A 27829-nucleotide genomic window follows, 5' to 3' on the forward strand; every position below is an offset into this window, starting at 1 on the left:
CAAAGAAAGATCCATACACATGCTAGAGAATTCTAGCAAAGTTCAAGTTGGTGGAAGAGTCTAGAAGAATGGTGAGGTTTCCACCAACATGCAAGATTAGTAATTAGTAGAATTATCTAGATATCTCTAACATGATGATTACATGCTTCTCCAAGGTTCCATCCATGCCTATAAAAGGAGAAGGCATCCACACCATTTGTATCAATCAAGTAACCAACCAACCAAGAAGAAGTAGGCAACCAAGTGAGAGTGAGAAGTAAGAGTAGTCTTGTGAGGAGTGTGAGTGACCTAGAGTTTGTCTCTAGAAAGTGAGTGAGTGTCATAGCTTCTCAAGTGTGTCCTTGAGAGTTTGAGTGTTGTAATATTTTGTGTATGTAATACAAGTAATTTGTTTACTTGTGTTGTCTCTCCAACACTTGTGTTAGAGTTGTGTACTCTAAGTTTTTCTCCAACAAGGGCGGCATTACAAATGGAGCTTTCTGGTATGATGGCTTGAAACATTACAACTTATTATAGGTATATTTTCTTTTGGTTTGATATTCATCTATTGTTTCTTAAGACACCTGTTGTAGGTACCCTATATATGGAGGCATGCAAGACTGTAACTACATAATGGTGGCTGTTTTGAATTGACCTTGGAGATTAGTGATAATAAATGGCCTGCTGCTAATGAGGCCAGGCATCAGTTATGTGAGTGTTGGCAACCTTGATATAAAATACTATTTTCTTTAGCCAAGTTTATCATGTATATGGGGATACGGTTACACCTTTGGTGTAGCCATAGGTCCAATGGACCTTAGGGGGGTGGGGACGGAACCTTGCATGGTGCTAGCTCTTCCTAGTCGAGAACGATGCTCTTCCTCAAACTTTAGCTCAACTTGAACAGGAGCCCTGTATTTTTATTTTGTTTGTCTTTCATTGTTGAGGTTCAAAATTGTAGGCACAAAATCTGATGACTTGGACACTTCAAAGAGACTTGCATTTTGCTTTGCATTATCATTTTTTTGGGGGTGGGAGGGGATCCAGCAATCTTGTCAGTGTTTTCAAAATCTAAAATTTCACCTCATTAAAAGGTTTTAGGTAGGGAATATATCTTGATGTCTGTTTATAGAGAAGCTTCACTCAACACTTTCAGTGTCTACTTTGTGAATATCCTAGGATAAATTTGGGTTACTCGGTATCCTAACATGGCCGATTATTTTCTCTCTGTCCTTGGTTCAAGTCTTGATATTATTCTAATATCATGTTATGTTTCTTGTTCCTCTCCTATACACGAGGCACAATGTTAGTTATATGTTTTTTGCCTGTTTCTTGTTTCCTATTAACATAAGCTTTGCATTCTTGCTTGTTTACATGTTCTAGTTGATTTGTGATATGGGAATTTTTGGTAGTTTTATATCCATTTAGTTAGGAAGACTCAAGGACTTTTATTGGATGATCAATTGGCACAAGTGACTTTTATTGGCCTAGGAGATTATTTCTCTTTCATTTGAACTTACTATCATTTAGCTGTTTGACGTGTTGTCTTTAATGCATATAAACGTGCAGCTTCTGACTCTTTGGGGATGCAACAAAATGAGCATGCTTAATCTCGTTGCAACTGTAGCCAAGGTATGTTATGGCTGCCTATCAATATGTTATTAGATGGTCTTACCACAGGGACTGAATGTTTAATTATTTTAGCTTGTGGTCTGTTGATTGATTCCATGGTACTTGATTCACATGTTGTTTTGATCATGAGAAGAGTAATCACAAGTGCATAGCATTTTAAGTATTCTCGAAATAACTTTCTCTGTGTGAAACATTTTGAGATTTAGAGCGAAAATTCTCCCATGACGCCATTCCAGATTTTTCAAATGTTTAATTTTAGATGGGTGTGATATCGTTTAACTACACTCTACTTATACCCTTTAGATAGGAGTACATGGAAGGATCTTTTCATCAGACGCCGTTACCTGGCTTTATTGCTATCAAAGGAATAAATTCCAAGGTATGTTGACGAACTTTCATTTTATTCTTCAAATTGAGGGATAGGTTGTTTTTCCTATTAGGTATAATATGGCTTCAGTTTGAGATGTGAGATTGGACTGAAGTCTTAGAATCAAATTGAATAGTTGGTCAAAACCCTGTTGAGTAGCCTAAAGTATTGTTGGCATATTTTCCAGCCGTATGATGATAGAAATAAATGACAAAACGGTCTGTTTGATAAGTACATTTCAAAACAAAAGAAAACTGGATAACATTGGAGTGGCACTTATTCTTTCTACACCTTTCCGTTTATATCATAATTTGTTATACCTTTTTGGTCAATTAGCTGTTTTACATTATTTGATAAGCTGAAGAGGACTACATGTAAACCAATGGCTCATCTTTTTGACTGGCAGGTTCAAGCTAGCAGAGCAATTGTGGATTACCATAGCTTGCTTGCCCCCGCCGGAAGATATAAGGGTATTTACAGATTACATCCCTTGTTCATCCCGAGCTGGATGCTTTAAAAATGAAAAAGAGGAAATGTTATGCAATTTAAGAATTAAAACTACTGGTATCATATTATAGACCACATTTCCATAGTTGTACACTTTTTCATGTATGTCATATGGTAATAGTTAGTTGCTTGGTGAAACAAAATCTACCATGGCGTTTGTTAGTGTTTAAGTGTTGTAGCTGAAATAAAGCAATTTATTTTACTTGTTTTAATTAGAGCCATTGGATTACATTCCAAAATGAATGCTCTAGATTGAATGACAGTTAGCAATATAGAGTGACAAATGTAGCTATCTCATAGGATAGATGAAATGAATGGCTGTGATGTATTCTTTCTTGTGTGAGAGAGAGATGTAACAGTGCCCTACATTTGTTGTTGAAGTCGGTCACATTCCGATAAGATCTCAATGATGAAATGAAATTGAATCATCTCCTCTGTGAATTCTCTTTCTGAAATTTACATTTTTCTCTCCTAAATCCTATAATAATCACTCTTCTCTGTAATCTAACATGGCCTCAAAGCCGGGTTGCATCCTCTGCAACTGGGCGTGAATCTGTGAAGCTCACAGTGAAGAGCTCGAACTGACCGTTGAGTTTTCTCATTGAGGAAAACTCGGAGAAGAAAGTGTAGTGATCTTAGATCTCGTCTCACATGGCTGGATCGAGTGGAGCTGATCTTCGTGCGCCGGTATTCAATGGTGATAATTTTGATTTCTGGCAGATTCGGATGAAGACAATATTCCGATCGCACGAGCTCTGGGATATCGTCGAAAAGGGTGTTGAAACTTCGGCGAAGAAGGATGAAGAACTCACTGTAGCTGAAAGCAAGCTATTGAAGGAGAATATAGTCAGAGATGCGAAGGCACTTGGAATTATTCAGGGAGTCGTCTCTGATCAGATTTTTCCGAGAATCGCCATCCAAGAGACTGCAAATGCTACTTGGAATGTGCTGAAACAAGAGTTTGTGGGAGATAAACAGGTACGGGCTGTAAAACTCCAAGGCTTACGCCGTGATTTTGAATATACTAGAATGGGTGAAAATGAAGCATTCTCCACATATCTAGTTAGATTATTTGATTTGATTAGTCAAATGAGAAGCTATGGTGAGGATATAAGTAATCAGAGAATTGTTCAAAAACTGCTTATCAGTTTACCTAGATCGTATGATAGTATTGCTTCTGTCATCGAGAATACTAAGGATCTAGATACTGTTGATGTTCAAGATGTGGTAGCTATTCTCAAGGGCTATAAGCAAAGAATTGACAGGCATGATGAATCCCACACTGAGAAAGCATTTGTTAGTCTCAGTATTGGTCCAAAGCAGAATAAGTACAATGGAAATCAAGGATTCAAACCACAGAAAAGTTGGAAGTCTAAATGGAAGAAATGAGATAATAGACCTGTGAATCAAACTGGAAAAATTGCAAGTACTTCTGATGGAGCTAAGAATCCTTGTATACATTGTGATAAACTGCATTTTGGTGAATGTTGGTTCAAAGATAAACCAAGGTGTCATAGTTGTCATAAGTTGGGACATATTGCAAGAGATTGCCGAGTCAAGAATGAGAAGGCTAACCAGCATGTGAATTTTGTTAATCAAGTAAATGATACTCCTACCATGTTCTATGTCTGCAATAATGTCACTGTGAAGAAAAGTGAAGATATATGGTATGTGGACAGTGGTTGTAGTAACCATATGACTGGAAGGGAGGATTTGCTGATTGACATTGATAGAAAAATAACTGCTAAAGTAGAAATGGGTACTGGACAGCTCATTGAAGTCACAGGGAAAGGAAGTTTAGGAGTTGATACCAAACTGGGAAGGAGATATATCAAGGAAGTGATGTTAATTCCAGGATTAAAAGAAAATTTGCTCAGTGTAGGGCAAATGATGGAACACGGTTACTTTCTTGTGTTTGGAGGTACAACTGCAGAAATATATGATGATAGATCAATGTCTAATTTGATAGCTAGAGTACCAATGAAGGGCAATAGAAGTTTTCCTTTGAGACTTAAACCTGAGATGCAAATTGCTCTAAAAGCTAATGTATGTCAGTCTTCTACACTCTGGCATAGGAGACTGGGACATTTGAACTTAAACAGTCTGAAGCAACTCAAAGAACATGATATGGTGTTGGGATTACCTGAGCTTACGATGATAGATGAGATATGTAAAGGTTGTGTTTTTGGGAAGCATTGCAGAGATGCATTTCCAAAGGAAGCATCATGGAAAGCTACTCTCCCTCTAGAACTTATTCACTCAGATATTTGTGGACCTATGCAAACCACAACTATAGCAGGAAATAGGTATTTTCTTACCTTTATAGATGATTGCACTCGAATGTGTTGGATCTATTTCTTGAGAAACAAGTCGGAGGTATTTGATATCTTCAAGAAATTTAAGGCCACAGTTGAATTGCAAAGTGGTTATCAGTTGAAAAAGTTGAGAAGTGATAGAGGAGGGGAGTATACATCTACTGAATTCAGGAAATTTTGTGAAGAAATGGGCATGGAAAGACAACTAACAGTAGCCTATACACCACATCAAAATGGTGTGGCTGAGAGAAAGAATAGAACCATAGTGGAAATGGCAAAATGTATGATGGTTGAGAAGGGAGTTCCACTTGATTTCTGGGCAGAAGCTGTTAACACAGCAGTGTACACTCTGAATAGATGTCCCACTAAGGCTCTAGATAAGAAGACTCCTTTTGAGGCTTATAGTGGAAGAAAGCCAGGAATCAAACACATGAAGATTTTTGGTTCTATATGTTATGCTCATATTCCAACTCAACTAAGGCAGAAGCTAGATGAGACCAGCACTAAATGTATTTTTTTGGGATATGGTACATGTGAGAAAGGTTATAGACTTTATGACCTTGTATCAAAGAAGATAATTGTGTCAAGAGATGTGATATTTGATGAAAATACTTGCTGGGATTGGGAATCTCAATCTGATAAGATTATCAGTGTACCACCACCTGAAGTGGAAATGAGAAAACAAAGAGAAGAAAGTAGTTCAAGTGACAGGTGCAATGTAAATGATGAGTCTGCATATGAAGTCTGTGAGTCAATTGAAAATGGCTCAAGGTTGGTCCCAATGCAGAATATCACAGGTCCACAAGACTATGATCACACACCTTTGAAGTTCAAGAGTTTGACAAAAGTGTATGCAAAATGCAATCTGTGCATAGTTGAGCTTGAGAACTTTGAGGAAGCATCACAAGATGAGTCATGGCAGAAGGCAATGCAGGCAGAAATTGGCATGATAGAGAAAAACTATACTTGGGAACTTGTTGATAGACCACTTGATAAACCAATTGTTGGTGTCAAATGGATCTACAAAACAAAATTGAACCTAGATGGGTCTATACAGAAGAATAAGGCAAGGTTAGTGGCTAAGGGATACTCTCAAAAGCCTGGGGTCGATTTCAATGAGACATTTTCTCCTGTGGCAAGACTTGATACTATCAGGACTTTAATTGGACTTGCTGCACAGAAAGGATGGAAGCTGTTCCAACTTGATGTAAAGTCAGCATTTCTGAATGGAGTTCTAAATGAGTAAGTATATGTAGATCAACCACTTGGTTTTGTGATTGAAGGCAAGGAGGACAAAGTTTACAAGCTCAAGAAAGCCTTGTATGGATTGAAACAGGCACCACGAGCCTGGTACAAGGAAATTGACTCTCACTTCTGCAGTACTGGTTTTCATAGAAGTCCAAGTGAAGCAACTCTCTACATCAAAGTCACTGAGGCAGGAATTCTCATTGTTTCTTTGTATGTTGATGATATTATATACACAGGGAGTTCCAGTGCATTAATGAATGAGTTTAAAGCAGAAATGATGGGAAAATATGAAATGTCTGATTTGGGACTATTACATCATTTTTTGGGACTTGGTGTCATACAAACAGAAGGTAGTATATTTCTGCATCAAAAGAAATATGCAAGAACCTTGTTGGAGAAATTTGGATTGAAGGAGTGCAAATCTGTTGCAACTCCACTTGCAACAAATGAAAGATTAATCAAAGAAGATAGAAGTGAACTAGCTGATGAAAGTCTCTATAGGCAGATTGTAGATAGTCTGTTATACTTAATAGCTACAAGACCTGATATCATGTTTGCTACAAGTCTACTTGCTCGATTCATGCATAATCCAACCAGGAAACATATGGGAACTGCAAAGAGAGTGCTAAGGTACATCCAAGGTACACTGGACTATGGAATTGCATATGAGAAGGGTAAAGATGTTGTGCTTATTGGATACTGTGATAGTGATTGGGCAGGAAGTGAAAGATGACATGAAGAGCACTTCCGGATATGCTTTTAGTTTTGGTTCTGGAGCATTTTCTTGGGCCTCAATCAAACAAAGCAGTGTAGCATTGTCCACTGCAGAGACATAGTATGTTAGTGCTGCAGAAGCAACTGCTCAAGCCATCTGGTTAATATTTGTCTTATCAGATTTTGTAGAGGAACAAGTGGAACCAACTCAGATTCTATGTGATAACACTTCAGCCATTGCAATCTCTAAGAATCCCGTGGCACATCATAAAACAAGACACATAAATAGAAGGTTCCATTTCATCCGAGATGCTCTGCAAAATGGTGAAGTTGATCTGATTTACTGCAAAACTGAAGAACAAGTTGCTGATATCTTTACAAAAGCATTGGCAAGGGATAGATTTGAGTATTTGAGGAAGGCTTTGGGAGTGATTTCAGCTAAACGCTTAGAAGGGAGTGTTAGTGTTTAAGTGTTTTAGCTGAAATAAAGCAATTTATTTTACTTGTTTTAATTAGAGTCATTGGATTACATTCCAAAATGAATGCTCTAGATTGAATGACAGTTAGCAATATAGAGTGACAAATGTAGCTATCTCATAGGATAGATGAAATGAATGGCTGTGATGTATTCTTTCTTGTGTGAGAGAGAGATGTAACAGTGCCCTACATTTGTTGTTGAAGTCGGTCACATTCCGATAAGATCTCAATGATGAAATGAAATTGAATCATCTCCTCTGTGAATTCTCTTTCTGAAATTTACATTTTTCTCTCCTAAATCCTATAATAATTACTCTTCTCTGTAATCTAACAGCGTTGAACATATTTCTCCTTCCAATAAACTTGGCCTAGATCTAGAGTGTTAGTGGATTTTTTGCGCCCCATCATTATTGAGGGCATGAAATGAGAAGATGTGGCGTGAAGGTCCTCTTTTCCTGTTCTTCTTATTCCTGGTGTAATTGCCGCTACTGGATTTTTTGGTAATTGAACTTCGTTTATGATAAAGAAGGGAAGGGATAAAAAGGAATTGCAGCCCTAATAACTGTATTTGCTTTTCGACAACACATGAGTATACAATCTGTATCTTGAGGCCTTGACAATAAACTTGTCGAAGGCCTTTGGAAACAAATATGTTATGGATTTATCCGTATAGTTATAATTTTGATGCCTGAGTTTTCTGTTGGATTTACTTGGTTACGTGCAGTCACAGCTACTGTGCCTGGGTATAAATCAAAGACGACATGTATCTGGTTGGAAGAAGCAGGCACGACAAATGGGGATTTTGTTCTTGATCCTGAAGTCAATCCCAGAGGAATTCAACTTCAAAGTGCCTGTGATTGCAGCTGGGAAAGTATGAGCATCATTTGGGGAACCCCTTTCAAAGTGTACCTGCTTTTGATTGTTATTGTAGGTTCCTTTTGTTTTTATACAGGAGGACATTCAGCCGATTGAAACAAAAGCAGTTAGGGGTGGTTTGGAAGTAAGGTGCTTAAAAAAAAAAAGCATCTATGAAAAAAAACTGTGAGGGTTTTAGGTGTTTGGTAAACTGAAAAAAAAAAAAAGGCTTATTTTGGAAGCTACTTTGAGAATAAGCTGAAATCAAAGGAAAAAACTGAAGCTGCTATTTGCAGCTTTGGAAAACTGGCTTTTTTTTCAAAGCACACGGAGCTACAGTGCTCCTTTAATGAAAAGACCCACTATCAGACTGCTTATTTTTCCAAAAGCACTTTTACAAAAAAAGTTTACCAAACACTCTGCTGATTTATTTCATATCCGCTTATTCTCACAACACATCCGCTTATTCTCACAACAATTTTTTTTCAAAGCACAGCAATACCAAACCAGCCCTTAGTAGGACCGAAAAGACCAGTTGTGGCGTAAGGATCGACTTTCCCATTTATACAGATTTTCTCTCTTTGAGAGTCAAAATTAAGCCTTATTCCTTAGGAAGAAAGTATGGGGGATGATAACGAACAATGCAACAGCTAAAAAGGAAAAAAAAAAGTGTATATTGCAAAACAAAATGCGGCAATTTTACAGATTTAAAAGGCAGCTCTGAAATACCTTTGGTTATGCACAGCACATAAGCAACATCAAGGTCCAGAGCAACTGATTTCTATGGATGAAAACTGTATTGTTTGGACGTATTTTCCATTTTCTATTGTAGTGCATGTATGTATATTTTGAAATTTTGTGGACTTTTTGCATCTTTCCTTTCAATTTGTATTTTATTGTCCAGTTGAAGCTCTTTGCTTGAGCAAATTTCCGGCCCATTAGCACTGTCAGTGCTTCCGCCGCATTGGGGGAAGATAGGTGAGAGTGCAGGGAAACACCACCCAGGAAAGTGCCATTGTGGTCACCCGCTATAACTCTGGCTGGATCTTCAAAGGCAACTCGAGTCCATTGAGAAATCAAAGATACATCTAAACGTCTGGCAATGCTTATACCTCTCGACTTTTGCCACTTTTCTGTACACTTCATTCCAACAGGTCAGAAACCTTAAACCCTTTTACGCAATTAATTAGATATTTGCCATTTTCAATTGAAAACCCCACCCAAGTCAGTCTCACTGTATGAAGCCGCCGTCAAGCGTTCAATACTGCGGCTTCATCTTTCGGGCTTGTTCAGCATATGCTTGTGTATGTAGACCGGAATGCATTGAACTATGCTCCTCAAGTTGTTAGGGGAAGGAAAGAGAGCAACAGGGTTGTGATTAGGGCTGGTGAGTCCAACGGGTTTGTGGGAGGAGATTTTCTTATTTACCTTATTTTGCACACAATAAAACACAGACGATAGGCACAAGGAAAATGTACATTATGGAGCTTACCATTTGCGTTACGTGGTAAATATGCACCATATGTTTGTAGAACTTCAAAGCGACAAAGGTTGTATATTGATCTGATTATATACTTTAATTTATTTCATGGCATGTTTAGGGCACCAGAATGTTGACGGAACTGAGGAATTGTGTTTAAGAGAATTGCAGGAAAAACAAATGCTCATAAAGATTGTGGGGTGGTTATTTTGCGATCAAATGGTTTACATATGGTTTGTTGGCCGTGTCTTTCTTCCGAGACTAAATGGTGACCGCTATATATAGACGTACATAAGGGAGCACAAGTAGTGCTCTCCTATATTTCTACAAACGTACATAAGGGAGCACGAGCAGTGCTCTACTATAATTCTGCAATGTTTCTCTGTAGCAGATTAAGTCACGTATTGACCCCCTACTTGAGAAGAAATAATTATTTTGCTCTTCCCTTCATCCAAGACTAATTGGTTGAGTCGCTGAAGCAATAAATCAAAATCATCTTGGTTCCTTAAGAGGGTGAGACGAACATATCGATCTTCAGCTCCAAATTCAGCACCTGGACGACCATAAACATTCGCTTCTTGTTTCAGAACTTCATAGCAATCTTTATCCTCTTCCCTCTCGCACTTCACCCATGCATAAGCTGCAAATTCATTTGATCGTCAAAACATAATTTTCACTTTCTCTGTCACCAAATCGATAAATCATTACACGCAGACACTTGCGCACTTCTGTACGGTGTTTACAAGAGAATATGTCATCATGAACGTTAAACTCTCATTAACTTTGAAAGGTGCAATGTCCTATGTTTATACAAGAATTCTTAAATTAAGTAACCTACACACACGTACTCTAGCATGTTTCGAAAAGCACAGGATGAGTTATAGTACATTACCTGGTGAAGGGTCTCTAATATTCTTGAAAAAGTTGCAGTATTTGGGTTCAAACTTTTGAAGAGTAAAGCGGTTTGACAGAGACAGGATGTTTGTCAAATTTTCCCAGCGTTTCTTCAAAGTGTGGTATCCGAACTCAAAGATTTCCCTGCCTCCGGTTTCAAGGACGACATTTAGAAGCTTCAAAGCTCTTAGCTGAGCATCTCGAGAAATACCTAAGCTACTCATGAGTATATGCTGGGTCATCCTTTGGTACACAGACTCATCCTTTACCAATGCCCACCTGCACAAGGCAAAACATTAATATGATTACCTAAAGGGACTTTACTTAGGGTTTAGGGTGATAAAATTCAAGCAGAATATCTCACTATAAAATTCAATGGATGTGGAAGAATATGTTTTTGTTTTTTACAACGTTATATTTAACTAAGGGTTGGGGAGAATATGGAAGAAAATGTTGGTTAGTTGGTTACGTACCCGAATCTAGTACCGGCATGGCCAGTGAGCTTAGAAATTGTAAATATCATGAGATCGTCATCTGCTGGAGCAGGAATTGCTGTAAAATGTGGCCAGTAGTATACACGATCATAGATTGCTTTAGCATTCGGGCCTTCAAAAATTGCCTTCTTCAGCTGCCCATCTGGATTGTTTGGTGAGGTTACAAACTCAACAACATTTTTAGTAGCATCCGAAGTGTTCTGCAGCAAGGCAGCATCTCCCTGAAACATGTAGTCCATTGATCGGAAGAACTCCGTTTGCATTTGGTAAAGCTGTAAAAATTCACATCGAAATCCCATTATTTAATAGTTTTATTCATTATAAATTTTGCTCGCTGTAAATTCAGAAGTCGGATCTTACACTGTAATAAGGAATTGAAGCTACAACACTTGAAGGTGAAGAGTTGAAGTTATTGGAAGTCGACAGTGCGTTAACTGCAGCATTGAGAAGTTGGGTTGAGCCAGCACCAAAAACAATGTATCTCCCTTCAGTGACCGCATTTCCGACAATGGTATGAATTTCGCGGATGTGCCTCTCAAGCTCTGCTGAGATGCGAGATTGATCAGGGAAGACATAGCTCATTCGATGCCATCCTGCTACTAAAACTGCACTTTTTGATGCATGTTTCGTCCAAAAAGGCTCCAAGAAATACGGGTCCCCACTGCAACAAACAATTTTTGGTGGAATTTGAGCGTTTAGAGAATGAAGTTAAGATGCCAAAGAAATTCCAAATCTGTTTTGCAAAACTGTTTGTTCAAGTTTTGCATGAAAAAAAAAATCAGCTTAATGAAATCCCGTAAGAACTGAGCTATTTTGCGTAAATAAAGATTTGATTCAGTTGAAAGCCTTTCCCAAATTTCTACTTTGTAGGTGTGATATATGCTTGTGAAAATAAGGCTGGCCAAAGCTCCACACAACACAAAGAAGCCGAATTAGATGATAGAATTGGGAGTTGGGTGTGCGACACTAATATTAATTAGACGGAACGAGCCTTAAGACCATGCACAACCCTTTTGGTTAGAGCTTAAAAAATTAAGCCACAAAATTTTAAGCCATAATCTAGAAACAATTGTTTTCCTTCGTTGATTATGCCTTAAAATTTAAGCCACACATAATTAAAGAATAATTCTAGCCTAATTTTTTTTTGGTTAACTTTTTTAAAAATAATATTTTGTCGATTATTCTAATTTATTTTTATGAATATTTTAACCTAAAAATATTTAAATTCTAGAAAGGTGTATGCTTTATTGATAATCTTCTACCGACCACAAAGACCTTTATAGGGCCGTTTGGTGTTGGAGGTGGAATTATACTTTTTAACAATACGCGCCCACAACTCCTTCGCATTTTTGTTTGTACTTATAACATCATCTTCGCTAATAGAAACTCATGCCAAATAACAAGCAATATTTTCATCACTTGACCAATCAGGTCCTCTAACATGATCTTTTGGCAATTTGAAAAATTTAGAAATAGGATGAAATACTTTTGGGAAGTCGGTAGAAATAAAAAAACGAAAGAATTGTGTGGATGTTTAAACATATACATATGTAATTATAGAATTTTAGTGTGAAATTTGAGTTAAATATATATTTTTAATTATTTTAACCGTTAAATATAAAATTAGGATGTCAAATTTTTTTTTACCATTGTATATGCTCATATTCAATCACAGCCTTTGATTTAATGTAATAATAAATATTATTTTTAATCTAGACGGTTGGATCAATCAACGACCCGTTGATTGTAGCTGTTGGATGGTCGAAAGAGTTGTTAGACTCATGATTAGTGGCCGACAAATCTGCAGCGCTGGGTCCCAACGACTGTCAGCTTTGTCGCGTGCAACGCTTCAAACTTGATGGGCTTTTTTTTCCCAGCGTGTCGACATGCATGGCGGGCCCAAGAAAATGAAGCCAGGCTTAATTCTTGAATGAAATCTAGCGCAAACATTTATTTTTCCCCATGGATTATTTTGGCCCAATGGTTTCAAATGACTTGGTTGGATAAAGTTCAATTTTTTGAACCAATGTAGGAATAGGTCAGTTTATTAAAATGTCTAATTTCTTAAATTTAATTATTTTATTACCAATAATTAGCTTTTCAATGATAAATTTAATATAAAAATCAAATTTCTTCGTAATTATCTATTTAATTATTATTTTTTAATATTTTTTGTTATTTCTTGTTCTTCTTCCTACTCTAAACCCCATTATAGATTTTATTTTGAATTCTTATAATCAACCTATATGACAAGTTCATGGTATTTATTTACTTACATGACAGATTGTTTATTATAATCAACCTATTACAGATTATTGTGTCTTACTTGTATGTATATTATGTTTTTTTTACCTTTTAGTTACATTTCATATCTCGCTTATAGGTATAATATACATTCGTATATTTGTTACTTGAGTTAGGGTATAATGTTTTGCAGATAAATTTATGTTAGTATATTAGTTTTTTTTAATAAGATATTAATTAGATCTTATATTGTTGGAAAAGGCATGATTTTAGAAGATTTTAACTGATTTTTAATATTTTAGAAAATATAAAATGATCATAAAAGAAAAAAAAATTTGTAATTATATAATTAAACTCAGTCCTATAAACAATTTATGTTTCTGGATCTAGATCTAAAAGCCCCAATTTTGAATTAAGGGTTGAACATGGTCTGAGAGGTGATAGAATGCAGTTTTAAAGGTGATAGAATGCAGTTTTAGGTTTTGTCAAGTTTAATAGCAGTAACGGAAACAATGATACATATGCATTATGGTATATATTCGATCTACACCAACTCTCTCGCCCCTTAACAATTAACATTTTAATACTACGCTATCGTTTGTAAAAAAATAAAAAATTAATCTTCTTCCTGCGAAAATTTAGTACAACTTTATAATCAATTAAAGATTACACCCATATGATAGAAATATGGTGTGTCTATTATTTTAGTATAATATAATAAAAGGTTAAAATTACTATATAAAAAGTTTAAAATTACGAATTTAAACAACATTATTGCTAGACTATTATGAGATCAATCCTCCCTCCTCTTAACGTAGAGAATATCGATTGTTAGAAAAATAGAAAGTTTGGAATTGTTTGGCTGACGTAATACATGACATAATGAACATCAATAATTGATTTTATAGTGGGAATAGCGTACTGGGCCAACAGTAATTCATTTTGGGGAGTTCCAGAGAAAAGATCCGTTCCACACGTACCATACAAAAGAAAAGATTCCTTCACCTTGCTGTGATGATGACCGGCGACTTATTTATTTAGTTTGAGAAGGATACATTTTTTGAACCAAATAAAACAAAGCATAGAAAAGGATACATTTTAGGTCGTAGTTGAGTAAGGTAACTTGTATCTATCGCCCACTAGTCTTTGTCTGCTTCTTTGAATCTCTATCAATGGAAATATTCTAAAGCATTGCATTTTAATAAGATAAATTATTTGAATATTTTTGTTTCTGGTCACATGAGTTCGGTGAAGAATGACAGAATGAATGATTTCACTGTGATAATGAGACTTTTTGTGATAAAATTTAATTTATATTAAATTATGTATATGATTAGGTTGAAGTAAAATCGGTGTGATCATCGTGAACTGCTATTTTCAAATATTTATATGGTATCAAGCGGCTTCCTCCTAATCCAACCAGACCTGACTACCCTCTACCCAACTAGGTTTGATGACCCCAACACAATTAGATGTAACGACGGTTCTAATTGGGACAATATCAATGTGATTAGAAGTAGGTGACTCTCTAAATCTTAACAGATTATATTTAGAGCTGTTCAAGTAGATCTGTTGATTCGAAGTGGTGGTTGATAACTCCGGAAAAACAGATTATCTATGATTTCCGAGTTCTTTTTCTTAGTCGGCCATATGCGTCTGAGACTCTTGAGTTCAATTTTCTGAATTAGAAGCTTCCTAGCATTTACCGCAACCTCTATGCCGTTCAGATTTCCTGAAGGGTTTTTAAACTAAACTAATTAACTAGCACGGTAAGTGTGAGTGTACAGAGAGAGAAAGAGAAAGAACCTGTCGGCGTTTGCTGCACATCCAGTTAAAAACAAAGAGCAGTCATGGCCTCCATAGCAGGAATTGCACTCACAAACAGGTTCCTTCCCATCAAGAATTAGGCCATCTAAGTAGGCTCTTCCATGCCCTGAGCAAGAGATGGTTGCCACGTGCTCAGCTTCTTCTGCTGCTCTTTTGCTCCAACTCAGCTCCCAATCTCCACCCACATCCACATAGAGTCTGAAGCTCAGCAATAGATTAAACACTAAAGAAAATGCTAAGCACACAGCGTAGAAGCTTTGTGCTTTAGCCATATGTATATATTTTTAACTTCTTCCAAGGCTCTTGCAATATTTATAGAGCCTTAATCATGTAATGTAAAACAGATTTAGAAACGACAATGATAAATTGACGATTTTTTTTATTTTTTATTTTTCAGTAAAAGTGGGAGATTTAACACCAAAAACACACTAAAATTTACTACGGTTGAGGTCAAATTACAAGAAAAGCTCAAAAGAAAGTTTGGACCTCCCAAAACAAAAGTTTGAGCCCATAAGCAGTAAACGAAACAGAAAACACTATTCCGCGCGAACGTGAATGATGCATCATTGAAAAACTTCCACCCAAAAAATCCAGCCAAACAATTCTCAAAAATGACAGAAAGACACTTCAACAACCTTCACAAAGCACCATAGATGGCGGAACAGTAGCAACGAACCAAAGAAAGCTAGTGACAAAACTCACTAACAACAAAGTCACTGAAGACAACAAAGTCGTCGAAGACAAATCCATGGGATGTGGTGGTGTAAACACCCAAACCGAGTTTGGGGTAAAACACACTTCTCGATCCGTGAGAGGTGGTGGTGTGATCACCTGCACCGGAGCTCTACGCACATCCTGAGATAATCTTGTCAAAATACGTTTAAGGTAAATGGCTACAGATCCGAAATCAGATGGGTTTGAGGAAAGCCAAGGTGGTGGAGGATGGGAAAGATGGGGAATAGAAAATGGAATTGATGGCATAGGATTTTCAAAGTTAAAGAAAACGATATTATCTATACTAAGGAGAATGGGTGGGCTTAACCTCATAATAGGCTAACAATAATGAAGTTTGTTTGTACCATACTTGACCAATCCCGAAACTACCGAGCACCGGCCAACGCTATACTGTCAAGGACCCAGAAGAGTTCCCCTCCGACCAGGAGGCCAATCACTACTCGACACGTGTCAAGATTAGAAGTCAATCAGAGCGCAGCACGTGTCGACATCAAGAACCAATCACAACATGACACATGTCAATGTGACAAAGCTACAAGTTTTTCTATAAATAGGGGTCATTCCCCCACAATATTGCCTAATGCCATTTTGTGTTAAATCATTCACAAGAACTCACTAAATTGAGAGCTTGATCCTTTGTACTTGTGTAAGCCCTTCACTACTAATAAGAACTCCTCTACTCCGTGGACGTAGCCAATCTGGGTGAACCACGTACATCATGTGTTTGCTTCTCTGTCTCTATTCATTTATGTACTTATCCTCACTAGTGACCGAAGCAACCAAGCGAAGGTCATAAAACCTGACACTTTCTGTTGTACCAAAGTCTTCGCTGATTTTGTGCATCAACATTTGGCGCCGTCTGTGGGAACGACACTTATTCCTACTCTCTTCAGCTGTGTCAAGCTGGTTTCTATCATTCGTACACTTTCTTTTGACCAGGCATCCCTCTCCAACATGGGAAGCGAAGGAAGCCACAGCACACAGAATGACACCCCCCTTGCACATAGTGCGAAGCAACGAAAGAAGGAAGGAAAACGAGTTCTTCTTCAAGCTAAAGTCGATGAGTTGGAAGCTCAGAACAACAAGATAGCAATGAGGAATGAGGTCCTCCAGGAGCAATATGAGAAGCTCTTCGAGACACTCCACGAAGCTAGGCAAGCTCAGACACGCGAGCTTGTTGCCCCCGTGGAAGTCAACCATCAACTGGGTGCCCTCCAACATGGAGGGTCACATGCATTCGACATAGATATCCCTGATAGGGAACAGATTACCCCTCGACTTGATAATCAACATGAGGCTTCTCTTAACCCAGTTGCTTCGACCCGAACCATGAGAAGTGGAGGGAGACACCTCTTTGCTGAAGGGGCAGAAGGATCGAAAGCCGTCTTTCGCGATTGTCGGGATTTCCTGAAGCAACGTCGAGAGAATTCCATCCATATAAGCTCAAAGATCAATGACCCAAGGATTTCTGAGAGACTCGGTCCCCTGCCACGGCCCGAGCCGGCCACCAATTTGGGGAAGGGGCAACAAGTCCTAGAGAGACATGAGGGTACAGGGGACTCAGAGGTGTTCCGACAGACATACCCTGGAAGCCAGTACAACGAGTCCAGGGAAAAATCACATGCCCTTGATCAAACCTTCCTAATTCCAAGATGAGATGGAGATTTACGAAAGAAAGCTCCAGTGGCACATAACTCCGCTCAGGACCCCCTTGTCCTACAACTTCTTGAGGAAGTAAACAAGTTGAAGGCTGAACGTCAGGCTGAAATACCTGACTGGAACCAACCCAGGCCTGGCCCTCTTACAAGGAGGATCCTCAACACCCCCCTTCAAGCAAAGACAAAGCAAAAGCTTGGCTTGCAACTTTATACTGGAAAAGAGGACCCGATTGAGCACCTTAACCTCTTTGAGTCCACCATGGCATACCGGATGCACACCGACGAAGAGCGATGTCTTCTCTTCCCCTCCACCCTCTCTGGCGGAGCTCTAAATTGGTATTGTCGTCTTACACCTGAGACGGTAGACTCATTTGAGGAATTGAGGAAACTATTTGTTTCCCAACACATTTTCCAAACCGATCGCTTGCACTCTGCAGATGACCTGTACACTATCCGCCAGAAGCCAGACGAGTCATTACGTATGTATGCTGGCCGCTTCAGCCATGAATACTCCCGGTGTGCCGAGGCAGACGACAAGACTACCCTCAAAGCCTTCACGGCAGGCCTACGTGATTGTTTCTTTAAATACATGATCAATGCCAATACTTGGAAGACTTACTCTGAGGTGATGGCGCAAGCTTATAACCATGCCTCCGCCGAGGCAAAGACATATCAGGAGAAACCCCCTACAACCATCCTTTATCAACAAGTGGGAGGTGGAAGCCAGACTCACCTAAATGAGAAGACCTCGACTTTCCAAACAGCAGTGGCACCTCCCCATGCCTTGCATAATGCTTCGCCGAATCAACAGACATATCAATTTCAAGGCAAGAGGAAGGATTTCCATCCTCACCACTCTCATTTCAGTAAAAAGAGTAAGGGACACTATCCCGATAACCAAGGGTATCGCCACAATAACGCTCGCCCCCAGGCAGTCAATGCAGTGGGTCAAACCTGCGTCAAGATACCCCCTACCCCAAGGTATGAGACATACACGCCCTTGAATGCCACATGCGCGGCCATTTACCCCAGCATAGCTCACCTGATACCAAAGCCAAAGCCGAGGCACCCAGATTACACGCCCCCGAATAACGCGGGCATGTTTTGTTGCTACCATGAGCATAACGGCCATGATAGCGAGAAATGTATCATCCTCCGTGATCGTATTGAAGCTTTGGCACGAGAAGGAAAAATTGATCAATTCCTCCTTCACCCTCAAAGGGATAACCGTAACCAACGCCAGGTGAATGTCATATATTCCATAAGCGGCGGCACACCCATATCTGAATCTTCCAATAGGGCCATGAAAAACAGTGAACTAATTCTGAGGCCTGGTCACCAAGTGTTTCACGTGGAAGACATCAGGGGAGGGAAGTATCAAAAGCCTAACTGGGATCCGATATGTTTCTACCCTGAGGAAGAAAGAGGCATCATCTACCCTCATAACGACCCATTGATCGTGGAGGCTCACATAGCCAACTTTGATGTTCGACGAATCCTCGTAGACACAGGGGCTTCGGTCAATATCATGTTTGCCGAAGCTTTCAGGGCACTCAGTGTAGCTGAACACTTGCTCGATCGCTCTATTTCTCCTCTGATAAGCTTCTCCGGTGATATCGTGCAACCCTTAGGGAGCATACATTTACCCTTTACTATTGGTACAGGCCCTTACACGGCTACCATTACCACTAACTTCCTAGTGGTTGACTGCCCAACGACATACAATGTCATCTTTGGGCGCACAGGCATCAATGATCTCAAGGCTATGGTATCCACGCATATGCTGTTGATGAAATTTCCAACCCCCCATGGCAACGGCTACATCAGAGGAGATCAGCTTAGTGCACGATCATGTTACAACACTTCAGTTAAGCAACAACACTTGCCCGGACCCAAGGAAACCCTGTCTGTACATGACCAAGTCACAAAGACCAGCCTAGATGAAGCGAACTTGGATCTTCCTGATAGCAACAATCAACCCGATGATCCTCGAGATGACTCTTTCACCCAGCAAGCCCAACCTGCTGAAGAGTTGGAGAAGGTACCTATCTCAAGAGATTATCCAGATCGCATGGTGAAGATTGGCACCACATTGTCACCACCCCTTCGGTTAGCATTGATATCTTTTTTGAAAGAGAACACTGAAGTCTTCGCCTGGTCATACGAGGACATGCCAGGCATCTCTCCCGATGTCATCTGTCATCGTTTGAGTATTGACCCCAAGATCAAGCCGGTGAGACAGAAGCGAAGATCTTATGACGCTGAACGATACGAGGCAATGAAAGCAGAAGTTGAAAAACTCAAAGGCATAGGCTTTGTCCGCGAAGTCAATTACCCGACATGGGTAGCAAATGTGGTCCTTGTTAAGAAAAATCCGACCAAAGAAAGTCTTTTGCTTCAAAAGGTCTTGTGGAGAATGTGTGTTGACTACACCGACCTAAACAAAGGGTGTCCAAAAGATAGCTTCCCTCTTCCTCTTATTGACAGACTTATAGACTCTACGGCCGGGTGTGAACTCCTGAGCTTCATGGATGCTTACTCAGGATACAACCAAATCCTCATGAACCCTTCGGATCAAGAACACACAGCCTTCACTACCGACAGAGGACTATACTGCTATAAAGTCATGCCTTTCGGCCTAAAGAATGCAGGAGCGACTTATCAGAGACTAGTCAACTCAATGTTCGCCGAGCAGATTGGGAAGAGCATGGAAGTTTACGTTGATGATATGTTAGTCAAGAGCAAACATGCTGACCAACACATCACCAACCTATCTGAAACTTTCACTATTTTGAAGAGGTATCGAATGAGGTTAAACCCCAACAAATGTGCCTTCGGCGTAGGCTCTAGCAAATTCTTAGGTTTCATGATTAGCCAACGAGGCATTGAAGCTAATCCCGAGAAGATCAAAGCAATCCTCGACATGAAGGAACCGGTAACTTCAAAGGACATCCAGAGCCTTACTGGCAAGGTGGCAGCCTTAACCAGGTTCATTTCTAAGGCCACAGACAAATGTGTTCCCTTTTTTAAAGCACTTAAGGGAAGTAGGAAGTACATTACATGGACTGATGAATGTGCCGAGGCATTCAAAAACCTCAAGGAGTACATGAGTAAAGCCCCTCTACTCTCCAAGCCCGAGGTAGGAGACATTCTCATTATCTACCTATCGGTATCAGCTTCAGCCGTAAGTTCCGTTCTCATTCGAAAGGATGGGAATATTGAGCGACCTGTCTACTACGCTAGCAAAGCCTTACAAGATGCGGAGACACGGTACTCTAACATTGAGAAATTGGCTCTGGCATTGGTCATGTCTGCTCGAAAACTCCGCCCTTACTTCCAAGCGCACTCCATCATCGTGCTTACCAATTATCCTCTTCGACAGATACTCCGAAGTCCTGACACTTCAGGGCGAATGATCAAATGGGCAATAGCATTGGGTGAGTTTGACATCTCCTACCAACCAAAACCAGCCGAAAACGGTCAAGCAGTAGCAGATTTCATCGCCGACTTCACATATCCTGTTGACATTGCTTCTACACCTGAAGCAGTAGCTTCATTACCATCGGAAGCTCAGAAAGTAGAATCAACGACCTCAGCATGGAGTCTGTATGTTGATGGCTCATCCAACCAACAGGGCTGTGGAGCGGGACTAGTCTTGACTACGCCCGACAAAGTAGCAATGGAGTATGCTCTTCGTTTCAAATTCAAGGCATCAAACAATGAGGCCGAGTATGAAGCCCTTCTAGCAGGATTACGTTTGGCCAAACACCTCGGGGTTAAACAAATTGATATTTTCAGTGACTCCCAATTAGTGGTCAACCAGGTTACCAACAACTTTGATGCTAAGGACAGCTCCATGGCAGCATATCTTGCGCAAACACAACTTTTGCTCAAGCACTTCCACTACCAGATCACCCAAGTTCCTCGAGCGGCAAACAGTCATGCAGACGCCCTGGCTCGCCTCGCCTCAGCTGTGGAGGACAAGATTGGAAGAAAAATTCATGTCGAACTGTTGGCAACACCAAGCACCATGGCCGCAGAAGTATGCAACTTACAACAGGGGGATAGTTGGATCACCCCGATCTATAATTTCCTTGCTCATGGCACTCTCCCAAATGATAAAGTCCAGGCTAAGCAAATTCGATACAAGTCTACCCGCTACCTGATCATCAATGATCAACTCTATAAGCGAGGTTTTAGCCTGCCATACTTAAGGTGTCTTACGCCTGCCGAGGCGGAAATCGTCCTTCGGGAAATACATGAGGGAGTCTGTGGAGATCATGCTGGATCTCGGTCCCTAGCACACAAGACTTTTCGCCAAGGATATTACTGGCCAACACTCCACCAGGATGCCATCAAAGTATCCCGCTCATGTGACAAATGTCAACGATATGCAACTATTCCTCATTCCCCTCCAGAGCCTCTTACTCCTATGATCAGCCCTTGGCCCTTCGCCCAGTGGGGACTTGATTTGATCGGCCCAATGCCGGCAGGGAAGGGCAAAGTCTGTTACGCAGTCGTTGCAGTGGACTACTTCACAAAGTGGGCCGAAGTAGAACCCTTGGCAACCATTACTGAGGCAAAGATAGAGGACTTCGTGTGGAAGAACATCCTTTGTAGATTCGGCATTCCCAATGCGATAGTCACTGACAATGGGCGACAGTTTGACAACAAGAAGTTCAGGTTGTTCTGCTCTAAGTTCAACATCAACTTATGCTTTGCCTCTCCAGCTCATCCCCAGTCTAATGGACAAGTTGAGGCCATCAACAAAATAATCAAGCGCACTTTGAAAACCAGCTTGGACAAAGCTAAAGGCTGTTGGCCAGAATTTGTACCCCAAGTTCTTTGGTCATATCGCACTTCATATCGGACTTCAACAGGAGAAACTCCATTCTCACTTGCCTTTGGCACAGAGGCGGTTGTCCCTGTTGAGCTCGAGCAAGCAACATTCCGAGTCCAGAACTACATTCAAAGTGAAAATGACAAACAACTCACCCTCAACTTGGATTTAGTCGAGGAACACAGAAACCAAGCTCACTTGAGGAATGTCGCCTACAAGCAGCGCATCTCCAACTATTATGACTCTAGGGTCAAGCCTCGTTCTTTCAAAATAGGAGACTGGGTCTTAAAGAAAAGATTACTCTGCGACAGAGTCCCGAGTGAAGGCACACTTAGTCCAAACTGGGATGGACCGTATGAAGTCATTGGCATCAGTCGCCCTGGCTCTTACACACTTAGAAGCTCAGATGGCAAGACCCTTGGCCATCCATGGAACGCTGATCACTTGAAGTACTACTACAAATAGACTCACGATGTACAAGTGTTGAGCTATAGCCGTTCGGCATCCTATGTAATGAAGGCCATTTGGCAATGAATTCAATAAAGAGGTAATTTAGCCAACTCAGCCCTCACTCTTTTACATTCATAGCAAGCGATGCCGGAACCCTTCTCAATCAGAAAGCAATCCGTCTTCCACAGTCACTACAAAACAAGCAAATGAAGACCGTGTCAAGCGCCAAAAAAAAAAAAAAAAAAAAAAAAAAAAAAAAAAAACAGCTTCATCCAAAAAGCTTCACCCGAAAAGCTTCACCTCCAAAGCTTCACCCACAAAGCTTCACCTAAAACGCTTCACCCAAAAAGCTTCACCCGAAAAGCTTCACCTCCAAAGCTTCACCCACAAAGCTTCACCTAAAAAGCTTCACCCACAAAGCTTCACCAAAAAAAAAACTTCACCCGAAAAGCTTCACTTAAAAAAGCTTCACCTACAAAGCTTCACCTAGAAAGCTCCCTCTACATACTTTCACCATCAAAGCTTCACCATCAAAGCTTCACCTAGAAAGCTTCATCTACAAAGCTTCATCTACAAAGCTTCACCATCAAAGCTTCACCTAGAAAGCTTCAACACCAAAGCTTCACCTACAAAGCTTCAACACCAAAGCTTCACCTACAAAGCTTCAACATAAAACCTTGCTCCAAATAAACAAATTTTGTTCACAAAACCCAAGATGCCCTTGAACTTGTACAAAAACACTTGGGTAAACATAAACATTTTTTGTTTTACACCCACAAGGGCCCAAAATTTTCCTTCTTATTTATTCACTTATATATGTTCCCAAACATATTATAATAGATCCAACAACAAGCCAAAGTCCCAAGTTTCATAATGGACAAAAGTACAAGCAATTCATCAATAATGAAGGTGCTACAAAAATTGGAATCTGCCCCAAAATAGAAATCCAACCCAAGAGACTTTTTCTCTCTCTCCCTCTTCCGCCTCCTTTCATCTATCAAATTTCTGCAACCTTTGCTCTTCTCCAATGGAGCTGAATTTTAGACACCCTATAGTTCTTGAGCATATGAACAACTTTCAAGAAGGAACCATTTCTGTTTGAGCGACGGAAATTACAGTGTTGAAGCTCCAAACATGATAGTCGGCTTCTTGCAGATTTCGAAGCTGTTGTGATGTTTCGAAGATCTGGAAATATTTAACCGTTAGTTCATCCTGAATTTTTGATATGTTATGAAAGAGTTGATGAGGAACAACTTCAATGAAGAAAGCATGCCGATCTTCACAATAGAAAATGGAGTTTCGAAGCTCATAACAAATCTGACGGGTTGACAGAAAAATAATAACCAGTCATTCATCATACCTGGATTTCTGGAGTTATACTGCTCCGAGGGATCTCAAATTTGGATATGTTGTAGTTCACGAGCTGAGGAACAACTTCAATGAAGAAAGCATACCGATCTGAACAAGAGAAAATGGAGTTTCGAAGCTCACAACAAATCTGACGGGTTGACAGAAAAATAATAACCAGTCATTCATCATACCTGGATTTCTGGAGTTATACTGCTCCGAGGGATCTCAAATTTGGATATGTTGTAGTTCACAAGCTGAGGAACAACTTCAATGAAGAAAGCATGCTGATCTGAGCAAGAGAAAATAGAGTTTCAAAGCTCACAACAAATCTGACGGGTTGACAGACAAATGATAAACAGTTACTCATCATACTTGAATTTCTGAAGTTGTACTACTCCGATGGATCTCAAATTTGGATATGTTGTAGTTCACAAGATAAGGAAAAACTTTCATGAAGACGACTTTGCAATCTGAGCTATAGAGAAAGGTGTTATCTTGCATCCACTCAGGCTGATTAGTGGAAACGAAAAGCAATTCCACCAAAGAAAAGATGAAAAAGAGAGAAAAGCTACTAATTGCACTTGATCTTGTCTAGTCAATAGCATGCAGCATCAAACACACAAAAGTTGGAAATATTTTTAGATAAAGCATATACGAATGTGTGACATCGAAACAAGGATTCGTTACTTTGACAAATTAGTAACACGCGAGACACCTCATTCGGCAACTCTCTTCGCCTGAAGACTTGGGGGACTCCCACCATATGCTACTGCACCTTGATACTCGGCAGTCTCACAACCACTCAGTGACTTGGATTTTTCAAGTCTCCAACCGAGAAGTTTTCCTCACTCGGGAAATTAAGGGAACACTACCTCAAACTACATGCTTCACTCACAAAGCTTCAACAATACAGGTTTCAACAAAAGCAAAAATTCAAAGAACTTTATGAAGAAGGCTTTGGTGTATTTAACACAATATGTTGAAATGAAGCAAAGCTTATTTATTAATATTTTCGATAAGCCACAAATATGTACATATACATGAGTCAAAATAAACAAACAAAAGGGAGCCTTCACAAAAGTTGCTTAGGGGAAGTCTCAGCAGTCGGTAGAGCCCCAGAAAGAGAAAGCACCGGAGGGTGGTTATCCGGAGCCTCAGTACTTGACAAAACCCCAGAAGGGGGAGGCATTGGAGGTTCATCATTTGAAGCTTCATTACCAGGTACAGCCCCAGAGGACGAAGGCAATAAATGCCTTTGGAACAAACCCACAAACCGCTGATGATCAAGTAAAACCTTACCATCAGATTCCTTCATCTGGTCAAGCTTCCTCTTCATGTTTGTAGCATAGTCATGGGCGAGCCGGTGCAACTGCTTATTCTCATGCTTGAGCCCTCTAATCTCCTGTTTGAGACTCATCACTTCAGCAGCCAATGATTCAACTTGGCGGGTTCTAGCAAATAGGCGTTGGGCCATATTAGACACAGAACCTGCACACTGAACACTAAGAGCCAGAGAGTCCTTAACAGCCAACTCATCAGACCGTTTGGAAAGTAGTCTGTTATCTTTGGGAGTGAGAAGGTTCTTGGCCACCACTGCAGCGGTCATATCATTCTTCATCACAGAATCCCCAACGGTAAGAGGACCAGTAGGGGATATGAAGGATGGGCGCCATATGTTGTCTGGAGAAGGCGTGTCTGTCTCTTCTCCAAGGTTCAAGTCAAAACGACGGTCGGAGGGTCCAGACATTTTCAAATGTGTTGAAGAAGGAAGAGGTCAGACAAATCAAGATCTTAGAAGTGCAAGAAATGAGCTTCCACTGGTAGAGATTCAAGTGTGATGTGGAACTTAATGCCAGCCTCTATAAAAATCTGCACTCGACGGAGCTTCAGAAATCGAAGAGGCGTTTGCTTTCTCAAAAGCTGGGCTGCTCAGAGACCACGAGGGCCGATCTCAGAAATCGAAGAGGCGTTTGCTTTCTCAAAAGCTGGGCTGCTCAGAGACCACGAGGGCCGATCTCAGAAATCGAAGAAGCACCTGCTTTTTCAGCCTCGTCAGCACCTGTCACATGCACAATCAGCTTTGCGGAAATTACGGGCACTCTGTCGAAGATTTCTGGTGAAGTAGAAAGCACGTGAATCTTACTGTTCAATCACCGCTCTCCATATGCACCATCAACTCCTCGGGTACCACATATAACTTTGTCAAAGATCTCTGACAAAGTTTAGGCACGAGAATTTCGAAGGTCCAGCTACCCTACTATTACCCATAAGGGTAAAGGAACAGCACCACTGCTTGACAACTGGAAAGTCCCTATGTGTGTCGACCTCCGTGTTTTGCGGCAAGACAGGTTGGCAAGAACGTCCAACCTTTACTCACATTCGAGAAAAGACTCCCAACATAATTACTTTCTCAAAAATCGGAGTAGCACCGCTTTCCGAATCTCGAGAGTCAGATCCTCGACGGGATTGCTTGTTCGAAAACCGAAGAGGCACAACTCTCAGAACTTCGAGAGCCAGATTTCCTTAGACAAAGCTTGTCTGTAATCTTCACACGTAACATCAGCTTTCCAGATACCACATACCACTTTTTCAAAGTGCTCTGACAAAATTAAAACACGTGAAGCTGGCAGCTCCCACTACATTGCTGTGACCAAGAAGGGTAAAGGAATAGCATTACTACTTGTTATTGGGAAATCCCTATATACATTGACCTCCCTCCTCAACGGACAGGCAAACTTGCAAAAATGCTCAACCCTTTCTCGCATTCGAAAAGGCACCCTCAACATAACCTCTCGAAATACTCAGCTTTATTTCCCCCCCGATAATACCTCAGCAAATAAGCCACACCAAGAACAAGAGTATCTCATATCATCAGGGTCGAAAGCAAGAGTATCCCATATCATGCTTTCTCCCTATCTTTGTCTTTGTCCTTGTCCACACCTGCAGGACAAGGAGAAAGAGAGCAGTCAGTCGGAACCTGAAATCAAACCTCCAATTTGGAACTGACTGCCTGGAGCCTTTGCCTGGTTGCTTACTTAGCATTGCTCTCGAGTACTCATCCTCAACCGCTGTCGAGGTCACGAATTCCACCGGCAAATACCTCATGACAGTTGATCAGATATTGGCTCTTTACACTGAAGCTGCCAAGCGTGGATGAGTCACTATGAAGGAATGTTCTGAAGGACCATTTAAATGCAAAGGTTGCACACCACTTCTGCCATGCAAAAGATTGAAGCAGAAGGTTCAACGGTGAGCTGAAACAGATCACTACAGCACGACACCTTTCCATACCACATTCATTATTCCGTCAACAGCAAAAGTATCCCATATCATCAAGGTCGAACGTACTCTAGATTTGATGGACTTGTTTTGACCCTCAAATTTTTGAGTCGGCCTTATACTCTGAAGGGCACCAGAAAACCCTCCAGCACAGTTCAAGAATAAGCCTGTGGAAAGTTACTTCTTCAAAAGCAAAAGTACCTCATATCATCTCTTATCCATTTGCTTCTCCTTATCCTGGCAGTTGAATGAGAGACAAGGAGAAGAAGAACAATCAACCGGAAGCCGAAGTCAAATCTCTGATCCTGGGTTGCTTACTTGGAAGTTTGACTGCTTACCTTGTCTGTCACCTCTTTTGGCAGATCTCCTAGCTCGGCGACTTGGGGGACTCCTACTATAGGGTTTGTATCACACTTGACTAAGCCCGAAACTACAACTAAGCTTCAAGTGAAATTGATACATTACCTTGTGCGTCAACATCAGC

General features: G+C 40.3%; 2 protein-coding genes and 1 long non-coding RNA gene across 3 annotated transcripts; 1 reads left to right on the forward strand and 2 right to left on the reverse strand.

Annotated features, from left to right (window-relative positions):
• The first annotated feature begins 1546 nt into the window (after positions 1-1546).
• LOC114827509 (carboxypeptidase SOL1-like) lies at positions 1547-8211 on the forward strand. Its single transcript, XM_029109389.2, has 4 exons — positions 1547-1611; positions 1915-1990; positions 2385-2448; positions 7964-8211. Exons 2-4 carry the CDS (start codon positions 1925-1927, stop codon positions 8209-8211), a joined length of 378 nt encoding a protein of 125 aa, XP_028965222.2. The 5' UTR covers positions 1547-1611; positions 1915-1924.
• Positions 8212-9755: 1544 nt separating this feature from the next.
• On the reverse strand, positions 9756-15652 carry LOC103444744 (tryptophan aminotransferase-related protein 3-like). Its single transcript, XM_029109386.2, has 5 exons — positions 15013-15652; positions 11323-11623; positions 10942-11234; positions 10467-10747; positions 9756-10214 (listed from the first exon to the last, which is right to left on the reverse strand). Exons 1-5 carry the CDS (start codon positions 15303-15305, stop codon positions 9967-9969), a joined length of 1416 nt encoding a protein of 471 aa, XP_028965219.1. The 5' UTR covers positions 15306-15652; the 3' UTR covers positions 9756-9966.
• An 8112-nt stretch (positions 15653-23764) lies between these two features.
• LOC139189028 (uncharacterized) lies at positions 23765-24391 on the reverse strand. The gene is made up of 3 exons (XR_011572495.1): positions 24258-24391; positions 24077-24174; positions 23765-23901 (listed from the first exon to the last, which is right to left on the reverse strand). It is a non-coding gene; the product is annotated as an uncharacterized lncRNA (long non-coding RNA).
• Positions 24392-27829: the final 3438 nt, after the last annotated feature.

This window comes from Malus domestica, chromosome 10, assembly GCF_042453785.1.
Source record: "Malus domestica chromosome 10, GDT2T_hap1".
Classification (NCBI taxonomy): domain Eukaryota; kingdom Viridiplantae; phylum Streptophyta; class Magnoliopsida; order Rosales; family Rosaceae; genus Malus; species Malus domestica.